The following is a 19611-nucleotide window of genomic DNA, read 5'->3' as shown; positions in this document are numbered from 1 at the left end:
CTGAAAGCGACAGACCCGTGGTAAACCCAGTGAGCTTCATGGCTATGTTGGTATTTGAACCAGGCTCTCTGCAGTTCTCATCTGTGCCACTATGCTACTAAATAAAATACACACAATATATTTTAAGCTGGAGAATTTTGCTCTTTGTTGGTGTAGAATCCAAGTTTCTTTCCCTTTCATTAGACAGCCCCTGCATTAATGCCCTATGAAGGTTTCTGTCTCCAAGACTACACTATTGCTGTGCCCTAAGTGTGTTTAATCCTCACTGCCTTTCTTTTTCGTATTCCCCTTCTTCTATCCCTCACTATGTTTCCAACAAGCTTTCCACTCAACAAAACTTCATGTGATTCTTGACAGCTTCCCCTTAAGGCTTGAAGTCCAATTTATCCTTGTTAATTTCAGTTTCTGAAATCTACCAGAGCAGTCAGAAAATGGAACTCTTGGCTTGCTGCATGGATTTATGCTGCAGTTGCAAACAAACATGCTCCTTTAAGACCAATGAATTCCTATTGTAAATACATAAAGCATATTTAGTGATGGGCAGTACACTGTGATCCACAGACTCATTGCTTCAAGACAATTCCCCTAATGTTGATGGAATGACACTAAATCAACTCAGGTTATGAACCCAGGCTGCCTAAGTAAAGGTAAAGGTTTCCTTTGCTTGAAAGCTAGTCAAATCTGACTCTAGGGGGCAGTGCTCATCTCCATTTCGAAGAGCCAGCGCTGTCCAAAGACGTTTCCATGCTCATGTGGCCGGCATGACTAAACACCAAGGTGCACGGAACACTGTTACCTTCCCACCGAAGCGGTACCTATTTATCTAGGTCACCATCAATGTTTGGGAAGCTATCTTAGTAACCAGAAGGGTGGAAACTTAAATTAGTTTAAAAGATTTTTGTACAATGTCCTGCCAACCTAGCAGTTCGAAAGCAAGAAATTGCAAGTAGATAAATAGGTACCACTTCAGTGGGAAGGTAACAGCATTCCGTGCACCTTGGTGTTTAGTCATGCCGGCCACATGACCACGGAAACGTCTTCGGACAGCGCTGGCTCTTCGGCTTTGAAACGGAGATGAGCACCGCAACCCTAGAGTCGGATTCGACCGGCTTTCGAGCAAGGGAACCTTTACCTTTACCTTTTTACAATGATCAAAGTTCAGATTGCATAAATTAGCTCTGCAGCTTTTCTTCAGTCCTGCCAGAGAAACTCCCCGCTTTTCAGACATGTGTAGAAATTTCTATCCCTGGAACTTTTACTGTTGCATCCTCTGCCCATTCCTAAAATGTGCATTATGCAATTTCAGAAGTCCAGTGACACCTTAAAGAATACAGCAATGACACAGGAAGGGACTCACCAGCTGGTTGTTTTCATATACATTTTCTTTAGAAAGTGTGTTGAAATCCCTGCAAATAAAACACACAACACAGGAGAGAGTGGGATTCATTACCAGTTCACAAACAAATGTACAAGGCAAGGATCTCTGGGCAGCCATTATTCATCAGCCTTTTCAATATGTAACTTTCAGACAAGAGAATCTTTGTAGTTCAATCGTCCTCTATATTACAGACGGGTGAAGCTTCTGATTGTGCACCTTCCAAAAACACAAAGGCAGGAAGTTCAAAAGAACTTCAGCATTGGGGTCATCAATTATTCAAGTGACCTTTTTTTAAAAAAAGAGAGGAAGCACCAGAGACACTTCCACAAGGAAACATCTGCTCTACAAATACCTAGAGCAATGCATGATGCTCAAGGAAAGAACCCAATGGATTAGGTTCAAAATCCAGGCGAGGTAACAGACATTTTAACCAACAGGATTACTCCAATATATCCCATTATGTAAATTGCTTCATGCAGGGCAATTTTTCTACACAAGTTTGCAATGCACTGTAATGAACACCATCATCTATGAAGAATGTGTGTGTCCTTTGCTACGTTCAGGCACATTGGAAGGCATGACTGGAATGGATTCACAATGAATGTACACATCGACAAATAAACACTTCTATGCCTTCACACAAGAGAGCATGCACTATTTTTTGAGATGCATGGAGCATACAGCAAGATTCCAATTTGCATCAAATAGCCCTCCAAGCTGCCCCATAGCTCCCCACAATTATGTGCCTAGAGAGTCACAGCAATTCCCAGCTGAGCTTCCAAACAGTTCAGGGAGCACGGGTCTCAGCACACGTCTGAGAGTCTCTTTGTGGTCCCCAACTCCGACTGTTCTGTCATTATGAAACTGTTCCCTTCCAATGTTGGGTTGTAGACTTCCTTCCCCATTCACCGACAATTAATTTTTTTTAAAAATAAAAACTTTTCAAAATTAAAAACCCAGCAGAGATCTGCAAACAGACACAGCATATCAATTAATGTCATTTAGTTCGGCCACCTTTGTGGTTTTAAAAAATGGTATGAGCCTTATTCTTTTACAGAAATTGACTGCACTCACAGTAGCACATTTTAGCACAGAACAACAAACCGTCCACAGTCACCAACTCCTACCCTAATGCCATCCTGTTCTGTCCTGTTAGTCCTTCCAGTGACAATACTATAACCATACAGACACTGCCCACTTCTCCTTGTGCTCTGCCAAGACTTTCAGCGTCTCAAAGTTTCATCTCCGTTTCTATGTAGTTCCTAGTTGTTGTGGGTGTGGGGGGGGGGAGGTGTTACAGAAGAGCCAACTAATTTTACCACGTTTCCAACATGTGATGCAACCGAAGGAATTCAGCAAGTTAGGACATGGTCTGCCAATGTCTGAGATGTTACACATGCACCATAATAGCAATCATGATTGGTTATGATGGCAGCATCCGTTCGATCAGCTCAGCAATTTTCAAACAAAACCTTTCATTTAGCATCTCCTTGCTCCTGAGAGGAAAGCAAAAAACATCCCCACCTTGTGTATGAGATAACCAGCAATGAAATTAAGGTTGAGGCCAAGCCACCTTTGCCTACCAGGAGGAATATTTAGCTGGATGAAGATTTATTTGGGAGGGGATTTTTGCTGCAACCATTTTCAGTTTTGCCAAGCAAGCAGCTCAACTGAATTAAAGAGCTGGAGGTAAAAAAATTGATCAAATCAGTAAGCCATTCTGCAACAGTTCTGGTCAATAACGCAGACAAGCTGGAGGGCCATCTGCAGAAAGGAGAGAGAAGGGGTGGTTGGCCATTCTTCAGCCTGTGCCAATTAGGGTGTTTGAACAAGTTCTCTCGCCACAGGCACTCATTTCCTGTGCACTTCTCACTGCTGGAATAGCAAGAAGTATCTGTCTCTTTATAGTGTGGACTACAAATCTACAAACTACACAAACAATCCTTTCCTTCCTTTCCAGCCTGCATGCTGCATGATGTTGGATCAGGGCAGCAAGTATATCCAAACACAGCAGGTTAGATGCTTTAGAAGCAATAATTAAGCTTGGCATACAAAAATACACCACAGGCAAAATATAAAGAAGGTGTTGGTATTGATATATGGTAGCTAGAAGGCTCATGGGCCAAATCCAGCTTTGTGCCTTACTGGCCCCAGGACTAAGAGTCATGCTCCTAACATCCTTCAGCTCACAGAGAAGAGAGGAAGAGGAAGTAGTTACCATCACAGATGATTTAAGATATTATTTCATGACAGGCAATCATTAGATTGTCTATGTCATAGCACTGCACAATATACACAGGGAGAGCCTATGCAGCTGGAAGGCCTTGGCCCATCATTCCCTGCCTCCATAAACTCTAGCGGTGTAGACAATTGAGATGCCGACCACTACTCAGGTGGAAAAAAATTTCAATGCCTGCTACTATTACAAATAAGGCTGTGCATGTGCCCCACACAAACAGGAAAAGATACAGAATGCAATACTAAGGTACAGAATTCCACTTCCTCAAAAAATCCACTTTCATTGTGTGTTTTTTTTTAATGAAAGCATTTCTAGCCCTCCAAGTATATCTAGAAGTTACAGCTGAAAGGATGTGGGAACCAGCTGAAATCTCACAACTCAGAGAGATTGCTGAATAAGATTCCCCATGATCAGTAGGCAGGATGGTAACACCCTGCATAGCACTGGGCAGCAGAAGCAGAATATAGTAGCAAAACAATACACAAAAATTCAGACTAAATGGCGCCAAGTAATAAACTTGAAGTATTTTACACAGGCTGCAGAATTTGAGCTTATTTATGTATTTACTTCATTTATACCCCATTTTTCTCCCCACTGGGGACCCAAAGCAGCCTATTCTCCCCAGTCTCCCCTTCTCCATTTCATCTTCGCAACGACCCTGCAAGGTAGCTTAGGCTGAAAATGTGCAACAGCCCAAGGTCACCCAGCCAGCTTCCATGGCAGAGAAGGGGACCTGAACCCAGGTCTCCCAGATCCTAGCGCAACACTGTGACCACTACACTATGCCGGCTCTCAATTTATTTATTTTTAGCACAGAATATATAACAGCCTGATCATAGGGTCTCTCTAACCCGCGGGCATCAGCTAAGAATACATGAATGTGCAGAACGTCATAGTCTCTTAATTTTGCTGTGGCTTGAGCTGTTGATTCTGGTTCGCTAAATCTTTCATAGAACGGCCCATCCCGGCCTTGCAACTGTGGGCTATTTACAGTCCCCACCAGAACCCATGAATAATCTGTGCTACTTTATAAATACAGTTCAGAAGAGAGGGTCTGCTTTTGATCTGCCTGAAGGAGTGACTTTTGACGATTTCTTTCCAGCCTTTGATCCTCCCGCTTCCAAATCAGGACATGCTAAAGTGGTTGAAATGATTCAACGCTCCCCTTAGATGTCGCTTGGAAAAATCCTTTCTTAACATGCCATGGCCTTGTAAGGTCCTGTGTTTCCAGTCTGCAACACAGCTCACCCACTTTAACGGCAAAGTGCTTAGTTAGACCATCTGCTAGGAAAGAGATTTACGTCTGTGGATGTTTAACGGCAATGATTTCTGCTTAATGGGATAGTAATTTCTGTTTCAAGAACAGACACATTTCAGCTTTGCTGACTGTAACTCTTCTGAACCTCTTGCTCTGACGCTGTCTCTGGCCATGTGCTCAACAGCTGCCACATGTGTTTCAAAAGCATTTGAATCGTTCATTGTCCCCATATATGTCAGTTGCACGCCCAAGGTCTGTGGCAGCTGAGAGAAGCCCTTGGCTCTGCCTACACAACAGACCAGGCCTTCTCCACCCTGTGCAGACAGAACCGTGTCCAAATTGCTCGTTATACACTTGTCATGGGCAGCTTGCTCTCCTGCAGATTTAACTAAGAACTAATCTTTCTGTGGCACCTCTGAAAACAATTCAGAAACGATACAGGGACCAGCAGAGAGTGGCAAATATTTCAAGGTCCTGTCATTTATCACAGTTAACATCTACAAAATATACACCCATATCTAATCTGTTTTATTTCTATCTTTCTCTTGGCCCAAGGTGGTGTACACAGTTCTCCCCTCCCTCACAAGAACCCATGAGCTAAGTTAGGCTGAGAGTGTGTGACTGGGTCAAGGGCACTGAGACGGCTTCATGACACAGGGGGATTTGAACCCAAGTCTCTCCGGTTCTACTCTGACACTCTAGCCATTATATGAGGCTGGTTCATCTTTTACTTATAACGTGTGGAAATTGTGTTGTAACCAGGTTAAGTTAAATTGTATTGTAACCAGGTTTAAGTTTAATTAGGTAAAGGTAAAGGTTCCCTTGCTCGAAAGCCAGTCGAATCCGACTCTAGGGTTGCGGTGCTCATCTCCGTTTCAAAGCCGAAGAGCCAGCGCTGTCCGAAGACGTTTCCGTGGTCATGTGGCCGGCACGACTAAACACCGAGGCGCACGGAACGCTGTTACCTTCCCACCGAAGTGGTACCTATTTATCTACTTGCAATTTTTTGCTTTCGAACTGCTAGGTTGGCAGGAGCTGGAACTAGAGACGGGAGCTCACTCCATCTTGCGGCACCCGGGTCTTGAACTGCTGAACTACTGACCTTCCACAGCCTGCAGTTCAGCGTCTTAACCACTTGAGCCACCGCAGTTTAATTAGATCATGTTTTATTCTATAAATGTTGTTTATTGTGTAAACTGTAAAACTGGTTATGTGTTTGGTCAAATGACTGTAATAATAAAGAACTGAACTGAACTTATAACATAGACCAGCATTATTATTATTATCACATTGCAGAGAGAGACACACTCAACAGGTAGCACGTGAGGTATTAGTGCCTCGCCAGAGGCTACTTCATGAGAAGAACTGATAGGGACTTAGCCAAAGATCCATTGAATCCTGCAGTTTGTCTCTCCAAGTGGCCAACCAAATCATGCCTTGGGAAGCTTTTAAGATGGAAATAGCTACTACCAGTTGCTTGTCTGTAGCATCTGTTAACAAGTGCTATACTCTGACTAAATGCCATTGTTAACTACCACAGCTAATAGCTATTGATATCCTCCATGAATCTGACTGATTAATTTGAAAGCCATCCTGTAGAAATGGTGGGGAAGGGGGAGCAGCAGATGAAGAGGCCTAAAGGAAGGTGACATGCCTTAAATCATTATTTGCACGGCTGGCTTATTTCTGTTTTACTTAACAAAAGCAATAAGAGTTATTGATAGATGGAGGGCATCTCAGTGAGGTCTGCGTATAGATGTTCCTCACAACTGCTTTAATGCTGGCAGGGCATAAGCACTTACCTGTGATATTTTTGCCCTCAAGCAACATCTCTTTTAAACTGGGCAGCTACCATGTAAAGCAGGTACCCCTGCTTAGGTAATATGCCACAGGCCAGTAGCTGGGGCAGGAGTGGCACTAGCTTGCTTGTTAAGCAATGCCGTTTAAACAAGACACATTGCACAAGCATGAAGTCCTCCAAATGAACTCCTTTGCCTCACCAACATCACTTGAAATCAGAGCTAAACCTGGGATGAGGAATTTCCCCCTCTGCAACAGCACCAGACAATTCTCCCAGTTACTTCATGAGGTCATAACAAAGCACCACACACATGCAACTTCCCAATAACAGGCAGTCCAAGGAGACACTGAAGGATGAAAACTGGGTCACATTCGTTCATCTCTCACCCTTGTCAACTGATGTTTCCTACACAGTATCCTCTGAGGCTTTGTTCCCACACGACATATTTATAAATAGCAATAAGGAAGGAAGAAGCATATTGATTGAGCCAATGCAGGAGCTTCTCAAAATAAAAGGAAGAAGAGACATTAATAGTCACATGCAAGAACATGTTCGAAAAGCTACAATAATACTAAACAGGACATGAAAGGGAAGGATGCTATCATCACATAGCAAAGCAGGGAGCACAATCTGTCCAGTTCTAGCAAAAGGGTTAACCAGCAAGGTGTGTCAGAGGAAAGCCCATGGTGTGCTAGCCTGGATGAGGCAGTTCAACCGACCATACGTTGTTCATGGATCTTGGAATTTAAATTCTATGAGGCCCTTTAAGAGCTGCCAAGCCCTTCCGTGCTATCACAGCAACTAAGCCAATGGCAACAACAAGCCAAGTAGACACTATGATGTCACAGAAGATCAGCCAAAAGCAAAGCGGAGCAGAAAGGGAGGTCAGTGGTCTCAGAGGAACCCCAGACTCAGAGTTCAGTGTGATTCCTTCAAGCCCTTTTTGATGAAACTGGGGTAGATCTCTCTAAGACCTCCTAACTAGATTCCACAAGCTCCCCCCTGTATCATGGAGGAATAACTTATCCATTCGACACAATTTCCAGAAAGGCAGTCATGCTAATGGGTTTCAGCAAAAGTAAATAGGAATTGTATACTTACAAGTTTTTAGTATAGTATAAGCTTTTGTGGACCAGAGCTTATCAGATGCCTGTAGTGGGTTCCCACTAGGCAGACATAGGTATACTGACAGATTCAGGTGGGTAGCCATGTTGATCTGAAGCAGCAGATCAAAGTTTGAGTCCAGTGGCACCTTTAAGGCCAACTAAGTTTTATTCAAGGTAGAAGCTTTTGCGTGCACGCATACTTCTTCAGATACAATAAATGGAAATTACCAGCCCATACATATAAGTAGAGGGTGAGCAGTAAATTAGCATACAGCATAATGAAGATGTTTAACAGATTCAAGGACCAAAAAGGAATAACAAGCTTAGTTTATATGGTTACCATTTGTTTGGGTTTAATTTTGGGGAAAGCATAGTGAAGGAAATAAATATGTCAGAATTGGAGACTGATGGGCAGATGTATCCTTAATTGTGAAATGCTGAGAGTAATTAACCGAGACCCTGCCATTACGCTCCATCCATCTCCTAGATTAAGAGGAGTTACAAAGGGGAAAAGCGTAGACAGTTTGAAGGAAAAAGTGGTACCACATACATGAGACACCCTGCATCCGCACAACTGTCCCTTAAATGCACCCTTTGCATCCCATTTTACTCAGTATGGGTGTCCAAAGGAAGAATTCGATCTCCTTACCCTTTCAATTGAGGATGAGGTGTAAAATCTCAAATCTCATTGAGAGAGGCAGACTATAAATGGAGTAAATAAAAAAAAATAAATATATCTAATTTGGATCAGAGAGTGCAGAGTCAGTTACTGCGGAGAAGGGTGTGACCTTGTGCATACTGTATTCGTGACAACAAGGTTTCCCATACATATCAGTTACTACTGGACCTGTGGCTCCCCCCCCCCTCCCCCCTTGACTCTAGGGCTCTTTCCCCCTCCTCGTCCTCCACCTCTTCCCTCAAACTCTCCCAGGAGAAGCACTCCGGGTTCTCTATCCAGCAGCGGCCGCAGCAAGTTCCTCCTTGGGCCAGTACGTTGCTCAGGCGAGCTCGGGGCTTCTGGGCCTGGTCCCGGAGTAGCGGGGGGTGGGGTGGGGGGAGAGGGGGACGCCCGTGGGGCGGTCGGGCGGTCGTCCGTACTCACAGCAAATCAGGCCGATTCCTATGGAGGATGGCGCAAAAGGCCAGGCCGTCCCGGAAGGAGCTGCTGAAATCTTGGATCTCCACGCCCGGGTAGCCCTCGCACTGGCGGCGGCACCAGGCCTGCAAGGTGCTTCGGGGACCCGACATCGAAGGGGATCCGGGCTCAGGGAGCCAGTGGCCGGGAGAGCGGCATGGATGGGGCGGAGAGGCAGGCAGGCAGGCAGACGCGGGTGTCCGTCCGGCCAAGCTGGACGCACCTCCGATCCGGGCGGCTCTAGGCGGGTCTGCTGTGCTGTGCGCTCCCGGCGGGGCTCCTTGCCCGTGGCTGGCCGAGGGGGGCTGGGCCTCTCCTCCGGTGTCTTCTTCGCTCAGGTTCTCTCCCGGCTCCCCCCCCCTACCCCCGGGGGGGGGCTCCTCCTTCTCCCGCCCAGCAACACCGCCGGGCTCTGCTCAGACCTGTCACGGCTGCGGCTTCTCCGCCCATGATCCCCGCGCCGCCGACCCAGGCACAGCTCGCCTCTTACTCATCATCCAGCGAGAGCGGGAGAAGCCGGCCAGGAAGCTGCTGTCGCCCCGCCGGCCGTGGCTGCGCGCGTGGAAGGAGGAGGAGGAGGAGGAGGAGGAGGGGGCTCCGGCATGACAACAAGGGCGTGGGGGGGGGGGCAGTTCAAGCGCAGAGGCAGGAGCTCGCGACGGACCGAGGGGGGGGGGATGGATGACTGGGGCGAGCACGGTCCGAGGGGGCTGCTGATCTCTCCTAGTTCTCCTCTCCCGGCACGCTGCAGAAACTCAATCTGTAATACGCCCCAGTAGTCGCCGTCCTGGGCGAAGAGGTCGCAAATCAGCCTTCACTGGTCGCCTATCACCAAAATGCTCCCCACCCCAGCAGTGTACAGTTTATACACCAAATCCGACTCTTGTGTCCCACCTTAATCGAGTATAGTGATTCTTGTACAACCACGTTAGTTAATCTGTCTAGCTGTCTGTCTAGCAAATGTTTCCCCACCTTTCTGCCAAGGAGCCCAGGAACACATACAGGGTTCTCCCTTCCCCATTTTATCCTTACAGCCACCCTGTGAGGTGGGTTGGGCTGAGTGGACCTGTGTGACTAGCCCAAGGTCACCCTACTACAACGTTAATGTAAAGAATGGGAATGACTTGGACCCGAATCTCCAAGATCGTAGTCCAACACTAAACCCTGCACCTCACTAAAGGTTAACACTTTTTATTCAAAAATATATAGGAGGAGGGAAGAATGGCTTCCATAATTCTGCCCCAGACATACAGTGATCTAACCAACAAGTACAAACGCATCGAGATGACTGGGCACGTATTTCAATTTTATTAAAATAATATCAACAAAAATATATTTAATGGACTGCATCACATTAAGTATGTTTACACTGATTTGGAGTGCCTGCTTCCACTCTATAACAAAAACCTCTGCCTGTTGGCTGGAAAAAAACACTCTCACTTACTTATTTAAATACACCCTGACCTCTAGGGCTGAGTTCAACTAATCTTGCTGCAGATAAGAACAGGGTGTGGACATAGAAAGGGGGTGTAGAGAGCTACGTGCGCTATCATTGTGATATACATTCTGGCTGCCTAGTGAGTCTCTTCTGTTATGTACCATAGCTACAGATTTGGCCAGCACAAATAAGACATTTACTTCATTTATACCCTACCTTTCTCCCCAATAGTGACCCAGAACAGCATATATTGTTCTCCTCTGTTTTATTCTCACAATCCTGGGCAGTAGGTTAGGCTGACCACATGTGCCTGGCCCAAATTTACCCAGCAAGCTTCCATGGCAGAGTGGGGATTCAAACCTGGAGTCTCTCAAATCCCAGCCTAACAGTCTGTCCACTATATCACACAGGTCCACCCATTGGGTGACGGGGTATTTCCCCAGGAATCAGTAAAAAAAAAGAGAGAGGTAACTGGTTATTAGGCGCTCCTGCTTGCCATAGATGGTTGCACATCTGCCCCAGCCTAGCCAGCCAGTTTGACAGTCTAGGAATAAAGGGCAATGTGTGGCGGTTGCTAGGCTCTTACAGGAGGTATGATGCTGCCTGCCCCAGTTTGCTAAACAAAGCCCTACAGGGGAGGGGAGAGAAGAAAGCATGGGGACAGAGATACAGTCCTAGGCACTTAACTGTGGGCATCTAGCCCAAGATGGAGTATCTAGTTCACGATAAATGTTTAGCTTCAACCTCAGCTGTTCCAGAACAATCTCGGCCATTAGCTTAATTAGAAAACATTTGCACTGCCTGGAGTCTCTAATAATTGTTTCTTATTTAACGTGTCAGAGAACAAAACGGAACATTCATATTGAAATCAGTGGGAGAGTAGTCTTTAGCCAATGGATTTGAAGAAGAAGAAGGAGGAGGAGGAGGAGATTGGATTTATACCCCGCCCTTCACTACCCAAAGGTGTCTCAGAGCGGCTTATAAACTCCTTTCCCTTCCCCTCCCCACAACAGACACCCTGTGAGGTAGGTGGGGCTGAGAGAGCTCTAACACAAACTGCCCTTTTTCAAGGACAGCTGTGCCAAAGCTTGTGACTGACCCAAGGTCACATCAGCAGGTGCAAGTGAGGAGTGGGGAATAAACCCGGTTCTCCCAGATTAGAGTCTGCACACTTAACCACTACACCAAACACACAGCTTTCCCCCCACCCATTTAAATTCTACAGTTCTCTGAAACTAAATAAATCCTCATGAATCACATGCCCTATAACTATGAAATTTCAACCCATTGTACCTGGCCACACAAACATGCAAAAACATATCTTAGTCCACTCCAAGCCATAAAATGAATGTGTATAAGATATACTTTTACCTATTGCCCAGATCTAAGTGGTAAAAAGTTCCAGGAGCAGGGCTACGTGCAATATCTTCTTTTGGATAAGGGGCCACTAGAGACTTACAGTGTTCTTTACAATATTTGTTTTACTTACAAACTTTATTTGTTGCTGATAAACATTAGGGAGGGTGGCCTTGTTGGTCTGTAGCAGAACAGCTAGATTTGAGTCCAGGGGCACCTCAGAGACCAACAAGATTTTGAGGGTATGAGCTTTTGGGAATTGAAGTTCCTTTTGTCGGATTCCTTAGATAACACCTCGGGCACATGACTCACAGTGATCAAGGTAGCCAATTTTACAATAATATACTGCAAAACATGCATGTAAGGTCATGTGTTCAGTAAGATAAGGGGTCTTCTCTTAGTGAACATTTTTGTACGGATTAGGTAGATATGAGGCAAAGGTGGTTTTCTTCCAAAAATTGCATCACTGCAATTACTGTGTGAGAAGGTAAGAGTAAGACTCCAGTAGCACCTTAAAGAGCTGGCCTGCCAAGCTCTCATGTGTTGCTGCTCAATTCTTAGGATAAGGGGAAATAAGGAAACTTCTCCATGAAGCTGCAGTTTCAGTGCATTGGTTTGGGGAAAACACTATTGGTTCAAGATTTCTCCCAGGAAATCCATTATAATACTGGTCAGACCAGAGATACTGGTATGAGGAGTCACAGAAGGTAGGTGTGGAAGGGTGTGTTCAAGGCAAAGCCCTGCCTTCCTTTTTACAAACAGATTATTTTGGCTCTAACAGTTAGCAGTACTGCAATTAACTAGTTATTCTGCAGGCAATTACAGAAAACAGTGGCATTTTGTGAAGCAGCAGGCACAATGGTGGTACTGTAAACTGGCCCAACAGAAATGCCGGGGGTGAGCACAAATTAAAAACAGACAGTCAAGAAATCTAGAATATTAGGGATTTCTTTTGGAGGCTGCTGCAGACGTGTCCTAACCTAGCCAGAAAATGTCCCTTTCACTATGGTCTGCTTACCATCACTGATATGCTTTTGAGCACTTGGTGTCTTGCTTAGTGCTTCGCGGAGAGGACCTGTTCTTCTTGTGCCTATGGATCTTACCCAAAGACACAGTGTCCTGAAGGGCACAATGGAGGCCAAACTTGACTACTTTGCATTTCAGTACATATTCACTAGGAGCACCTCTACCATGGCCAATTAATTTGCTTTACAAAATGATCACTGTTAGACGATTAAATCATGCCTTGAATCTGTACTTTGTTGGATATTGTGTTGTTGTTGACTATAGCAATAATTTGCAGGTGGATTGTCTTTTGTACAGGAAAGTCCAGCCACAAGTGATAGCTGTACTCAAGGCAAAGACAGCACAATACTCAATGATAAGTGAATGCAACCAAAGTCACAAAACCTTTTGCTTCACAAAAGGGTGTCTTGTCCGTGTTAAAGACATTGCTGGAGTTATGAAGTATAATAATCACTTGACTACATAAAACTAAATGCACTGTCTTTGTATTTTTATCTTGATAATATCCAAGAATATATCCTTGACATTTGCTATGAATTCAGTTCAAATGGGTCCTGTGTGTCTTGTCTGAGAATTACAAGAGGCGGGACCCGTGATATTCACGGGGGGGGGGGGAGTATTCCCCACTGCAGAAGCAGGAGACATGGCAGCAGGTGAGCCCAGCTTTCTCCCTCCCCCTTCCCTCCACAGTGGCAGCAGCAAGGCTGGCCTGCCAAGCTTTCTCCTTCCCCCCTCCCTCCCCAGCAGCGGTGGCAGCAAGGCCGGCCTGCACACCAAGCTTTCTCCCTCCCCCCCCAGCAGCAGCGATGAGGATATCCACATGCAGGGGGCGCCTTAGCTATTAGATATATAGATTCTAGATGTGACCCCAGCATCACCATGTGTTTTAGCCTTCTCTGCACCCTAATTCTCCCTCTAGTGTTAGATGGCTATCCAAAAATAATGTATTCGTTACACCCCAGAAAAATGGTAGAGAGAAAAAAAAATTCTTGTTGAAGAAAATAGAGCCTTTAACCTCAGTTTGCACATGTTTTAGGGATAGAAGAGAGTATGTTAGTAAGGTTAATGGTAGAAGATGCCACAGAATGGGTTATAGTATTTCGGCATCAGATGCTTCTGTGGCCCTGTTTGATAACTAGCTTGAGTGGAAGGCCAACTTGGGGGATGGGGCAGGGTCCCTTTTCCCTCTTTTCCACCTCTCCCCTCCCTCTCTCACACAGACTTGAGTGGGTACAGGGAGGCATTTCACAGCCCAAGAAAGGTGAGAGACAGGTCAGAACACGCACAGAAACTTACATGGTTCAGACAGTAAGTGTAACTAGACTTGTACTGCATATACAAACTGACAATATCTCTGTGTATATATGTGTGTATGAACACAGCAAGTAAGATCCAGTAATTAGAAGCAGATGCTTGCTTATTTAAAGGCAATCAATGCCTAGGCCACCATATGTTCCCTGGGGGTGGAATCCTTACATATGAGGTAATATTTTAGCATATCTATTGGTTTGACTACAATATTTTGGGAGGACCATAAAAAGGCAAGTTTTTTTTTAAAAAAAGAGCAGATGTGTTAACAAAACAAATTGCAAAGACAGTATACTTTTCTCAGCTGTAATGCACTGATGGATTTGAGGCAGCTCAGTACATATTTTATAATTAGCAGAGCTGGCCCACAAGAGAGGCAAGCCTGATACCAAAATACAAAGCAGAATGTGGCAAACAATCCTGGTCATGGTCACATAGCAAGGTGAAGGCAGAATCAAGTTTGAGTTCCTTGTGCCATATAACAGTAGTGTCTGAAAGTTCCTCCTTTTCATTTTGCTGGAGTTTCTAGCTGGGTCTCTTATAGCTCCAGAGAAACGTTTGAATGTGAAAAAGAGGTACCCTGTTAAAGCTTTAAAAAAAGAGCCTCAGGGTAGGTTATTGCCATATCCAGTACCCTGATGCAGCCTCCTGCACAAGTAGATGACACAGTGGACAGTTTGCACTGCCATGCTTACCTAGGCCCTGTGAACTGGCTGCCCAGGACTTGAGCTGTTTTAGACTATAATTTTGCCTACAGAACCACACTACTGTCAGTTCTTGATCCTGTCTTGTCACCCTTTCATAGCCATGTCCTTACCCAAATATCTGGAATTCTGTACAGAACCTTAATAAAACTAGCAAATCTGCACAGTTTATGCCAAGTGCAAAATATTGGCACCCTGACTTTTCTTTTGCCATCAAGTTGCAGGCAACTTGTGGCAACCCTGCTGTGTTTTCAAGGCAAGAGACATTCAGAGGTGGTTTGCCGTTGCCTGCCTCTCTGTAGCAACCCTGGTATTATTTGATGGTCTCTCATCCAAGGCTGACCCTGCTTAGCTATGCTGGTCACCAGAGACACAAACCTAGTTGGTCATGTACTTCTGCATGCCCCAGTCGATGCCTGTCATTAAGCTGCAGGATATTTTTCATAATATATCAGACAATACAGCTATCTAGATCAGGAAAGAGGTTAAAAGGGAGGTTTTCAAAGGCATTCTGTGGTAGGTGCCCCTGCGCATGTTGGGGGCGGAGGTGTGAAAATCCCATTTTGAGCTTTGTACATCACCAATCGGGTCAGCTCAGGTGCACTGGATCCTATGGGTGTGATGCACAGAGACCATGACGAAGATATGCCCCTGCGGGGTCTGAGGCTTCCAGCAACTGAATGGCATGGAGTACTCAAGATGAAATTAATGCAAGCCACTACCAATAGCGAGATTCCCAATGATGAGCACAATTCTCAACATTCAGATAGAGGGAAAAACAGGCATGCCGGCATCACATAATACAGTCCCTGGGGATGACAAGGATATTTTGATTCTCTGGCTACCTCCACCTTGAAGTATATCTACTCTGTGTATCCTTTGGGGGCAGTGCATCTTTCATAACAGTCTCAATAAAAATATAAAAGAAACTGATTTATAGTGGGTCAGGCGAACGGTCCCTCTATTCTGCCAGCCGTGACTGGAGCAGCAGACCTCAAATGTGGCTATGCAGGGATTTTCCCCAGCCTTGCTGGGCACAGAGACTGTTTAAGCATCCCCAGGCAATAAGAGACAAGCTCAAATGGGTCTAGCAGGGCAGCAGAGTGGGAGAAAGATGTGACCCATGAATGCAATCCACAGATGCATGTGTGGGAAGATGCCATTGGGATTGTCTAGTAGGGTGTAATGCTACCAGTTCTTGACTTTTAATATAAAGGTCAGAAAGACTAGGGCTGTAGGGATATGGTCACACATGCAAGAAATGTCAGGGTACACACCCTTGTTTATTTCTCCGAGGTCTCAACTCCACTTCCTTCTGCTACCCAAAGTTATTTGTTTACGGGGAGGCATGGATTCTGAGATATAATAGAATTACAAGTTCCTTCCTAGGCAGTGGCTCTGTTCTGGGCATTCACTAACAGCCTCTGGTGAACCCTTGATCACACAACACAAAACTAGTCAGAATACCTAAAAAGGCTGTAATGATCAGGCAAACAAGCCTATGGTCAAATGTCCAAGGTTTACCTTTGAGCTGATTTTAACACAGCACCAGGTATGTAAGAAAGTCGTGCCCTGCTGTGTTCCACATGAAGCTGCCACACTTGGGCACACAGTGTTATTAGGCCACCGAGCTGGAGCCCGGCTGACACTGAAGGATTAATAGTGGAGGACTCAGTTTAAAGTACAGCCGTGGCACTACACGGATAATTCTTCTCTCTCACCCATTAAAAGCAAACTTAATTTTGTTCGTTTTCCCTGCCCCTGCAGAGCTTCCTGTTTGAAGAACTGATACTATCCTAACTTATAGCAGTAATGTAAATCGGCCAGTTTTATTCCAAAATCCCATTAGAGAAACTTGCTTCTTTCAGACCTGGCAAGGACACTTTTCCATATTCAAACATACCATCCTCCAGAATGTGTTGCACCAGCGGAGCCTGGAGCTGGGAATTAAAACAATGTCCCTCTACACAGGCTTCAACGGCCTTTCAACAATTGGACCGTTGATGTGGCTGCATGCTCAGAATTCCTTCAGCCTCGGCTGGTGCCAGGCACAGACTCTGACGGAGCCCACAGTCCTCCCTTACTGCAAAAACCAACTGGTCTGGTTTATTTCCAGAAGATCAGTTGTGGTAAAGGAACATATCCGCAGCTTTTAGATGCACAAGTGTGTAATGCATGGCGTGTCTGTTCCCACACAAAATCTTCAGAAGCACAAAATGCAGAATGCCCACACTGGAGCATTTTGTGCACAAGTGCCAACCTTGAACATATTTACTATTCCTGCTCAAAATATAATATGCAGTACCGAATCCTGCTTTCCCCCCAAAAAATGGCTAGGCAGAGAACTCCATACTTCTGTAAGAAGCTTAAGGCTACACTCTGACGTTAATTTACTTGGGCAGAGCTTAGGAGCAAGTTCAACTGAACTAAATGGATCTGGCTTCCAAGCAAGCAGGCCTTTACGAAGGGTTATGATGCCTCTGCAGCACTACCCTACTTATTAGAAAACAAGTACTATAGAAATTGTCAGGATTTACTTCCAAATAAATACAGGTAGGGTTGAAAGATAAAGCTCTTTAGTTCTACTTTAAACTTGTTGGAGGAGGAAGGGGGGGGGAGGAAAGTGTGAAGTTGCAGCCAATTTATGGCAACCCCATAGGGTTTTCAAGGCGAGAGGAACAGAGGTGGTTTGCCATGGCCTGCCTCTATACAGCAATCCTGGACTTCCTTGCTGGTCTCCCATCCAACCACTAACCAAGGCTGCCCCTAATTAGCTTCAAAGATCTGACAAGATGGACTACCGTGAGCCATCCAGGTCAGCGCTGGTTGGAATAAGATGCTGGTTGGAAGTCGTTACTTGCAATTATGATCACTAGCAAAATAGTTCCCTGCATGTGAGGAACCCCTGATAGGTAGGGCCAGCCATACCCATCACACTCATCTGCCACAGGGAAGGAACTTTTTATTTTGCCCCTTTGTGGACCAACCAAACCCTCTGCTGTGGATCATGCAGTCCCATTTCTTCTTGACTGTTGCTTTCTGTGCATGAACACCTGCCAGCCAAACTCCCCACCCCAAATGCTGATTTTTTTTTCCCCCACCCCAAATGCTGATGAGAAATTAGTCTGAGAAATACTGCATTAGTGTAGGAGCTACGGTGGCTCAAGTGGTTAAGACGCTGAACTGCAGGCTGTGGAAGGTCGCTAGTTCAGCAGTTCGAGACCCGGGTGCCGCATGATGGAGTGAGCTCCCATCTCTAGTTCCAGCTCCTGCCAACCTAGCAGTTTGAAAGCAAGAACTTGCAAGTAAATAGGTACCACTTTGGTGGGAAGGTAACAGCGTACCGTGCACCTTGGTGTTTAGTCATGCCAGCCACATGACCACGGAAACGTCTTCAGACAGCGCTGGCTCTTCGGCTTTGAAACGGAGATGAATACCGCAACCCTAGAGTCGGATTCGACTGGCTTTCGAGCAAGGGAACCTTTATCTTTATCCAGCAAAGCAAACAGACATTTGCAACCTGTCCAGACAATCCTCTGTGACAGAACCTCCCTCTCTTGTCAAGATTCATGCCTAGTATATACCTTGAAACGACTAAAAGTAAAAGCAGAAAGTACCAGAGCAGGATTATAGCTGAACATCAAGAAGACAGAAGTAATGAATACTGGGGAATTACATAACTTTAAGGCTGATGAAGAAACTGAAATTGTTCCAAGATTCCTATTCCTTGGCTCCATCATCAACCAAAAGGGAGACTGCAACCAAGAAATCAGAAGGAGATTGAGACTGGGGAGGGCAGCTGTGAAGGAGCTAGAGAAGATCCTTAAGTGTAAAGGATGTGTTGCTGGTGACCAAGATCAAGTGAAGTCATGCCATAGTATTCCGCATTACTGTGTATGGGTGTGAAAGCTGGACAATGAAGAAAGCTGACAGGAAGAAAGTAGATTCCTTTGAAATGTGGTGATGGAGGAGAGTTTTACGAATATCGTGAATCACCAGAAAGACAAATAAGTGGATTCTAGATCAAATCAAGCCCAAACTCTTCATAGCAGCTAAAATGGCTAAACTGAGGCTGTTGTACATTGGTCACATTATGAGAAGACATGAGTCACTGGGAAAGACAATAGCACAGGAAAAATGGAGGCAACAAGAAAAGAGGAAGACCCAACATGAGATAGATTTAATAAAAGAAGCCACTGCCCGCAGTTTGAAAGACACGCAGATGGCTGCTAACAATAGGATGTTTTGGAGAAAGTTAATTCATAGAGTTCCCGTAAATCAGAAGTGACTAGACAGCACTTAACACACACCTATGCCTGCAATCAGCTGCCAATGAAGACCAATACAGAATGTGAGGTAGACATTTTAAAATCTTCTCCCTTTGCAGGTAAAGTAATTGTGTGTATTCTGCCCAAGCAAATAAAAATCAATCCAGTGGCTAGAGTAACGCACATGGAAATGTGCGCACTTACTCTGCACAATATTCTGCAGACTCCAATGATCAGTGAGTCTAAGTTCTTGTGCTTTTCTGTCAATGACCAGGGAGGCAGAAGAAAACTGGGAGACAGCAATGTAAGACCGGTCTTAGTACTGTCAGAAAGCATAGCCACAAGGGGGGGGGGAATGGGAGAGCAGCAAAGAACTGACAGATGTGTTCAACCCTACTCTGATTCCTAAGCTTCTGAGGCATTGCTGAGTCATTTGCAAACATTATTCCACAACATGTGCAAGACATTTTTTAAGAGGAGGAGGAAAGAGACAGGCAACTTGTCTGGATGCCAAATTCTAAGACTGTCAATTTCATTTTAGAATTGTGAACCTGTAAGGTGATGGATAAACACTGCCCTGGTTATGCTTATTTC

The 19611-nt window shown here is 45.2% G+C and overlaps 1 protein-coding gene across 1 annotated transcript in view; it reads right to left on the bottom strand.

The window, feature by feature from the left end:
* MICALL1 (MICAL like 1) overlaps positions 1-9429 on the bottom strand; it is a 43615-nt gene extending 34186 nt beyond the window's left edge. Inside the window, exons 1-2 of the mRNA XM_015405990.1 lie at positions 8885-9429; positions 1358-1406 (exon numbers count right to left, since the gene is read on the bottom strand). Coding sequence (XP_015261476.1) covers positions 1358-1406; positions 8885-9030 — 195 coding nt within the window. The 5' untranslated portion in view covers positions 9031-9429. The remainder of the gene's footprint in view (positions 1-1357; positions 1407-8884) is intronic.
* Between the last annotated feature and the right edge of the window lie 10182 nt (positions 9430-19611).

The sequence above is a fragment of the Gekko japonicus genome, unplaced genomic scaffold, assembly GCF_001447785.1.
Source record: "Gekko japonicus isolate JY-2015 unplaced genomic scaffold, Gekko_japonicus_V1.1 scaffold385, whole genome shotgun sequence".
NCBI lineage: Eukaryota > Metazoa > Chordata > Lepidosauria > Squamata > Gekkonidae > Gekko > Gekko japonicus.
This window is presented reverse-complemented; position numbering and strand designations above follow the sequence as displayed.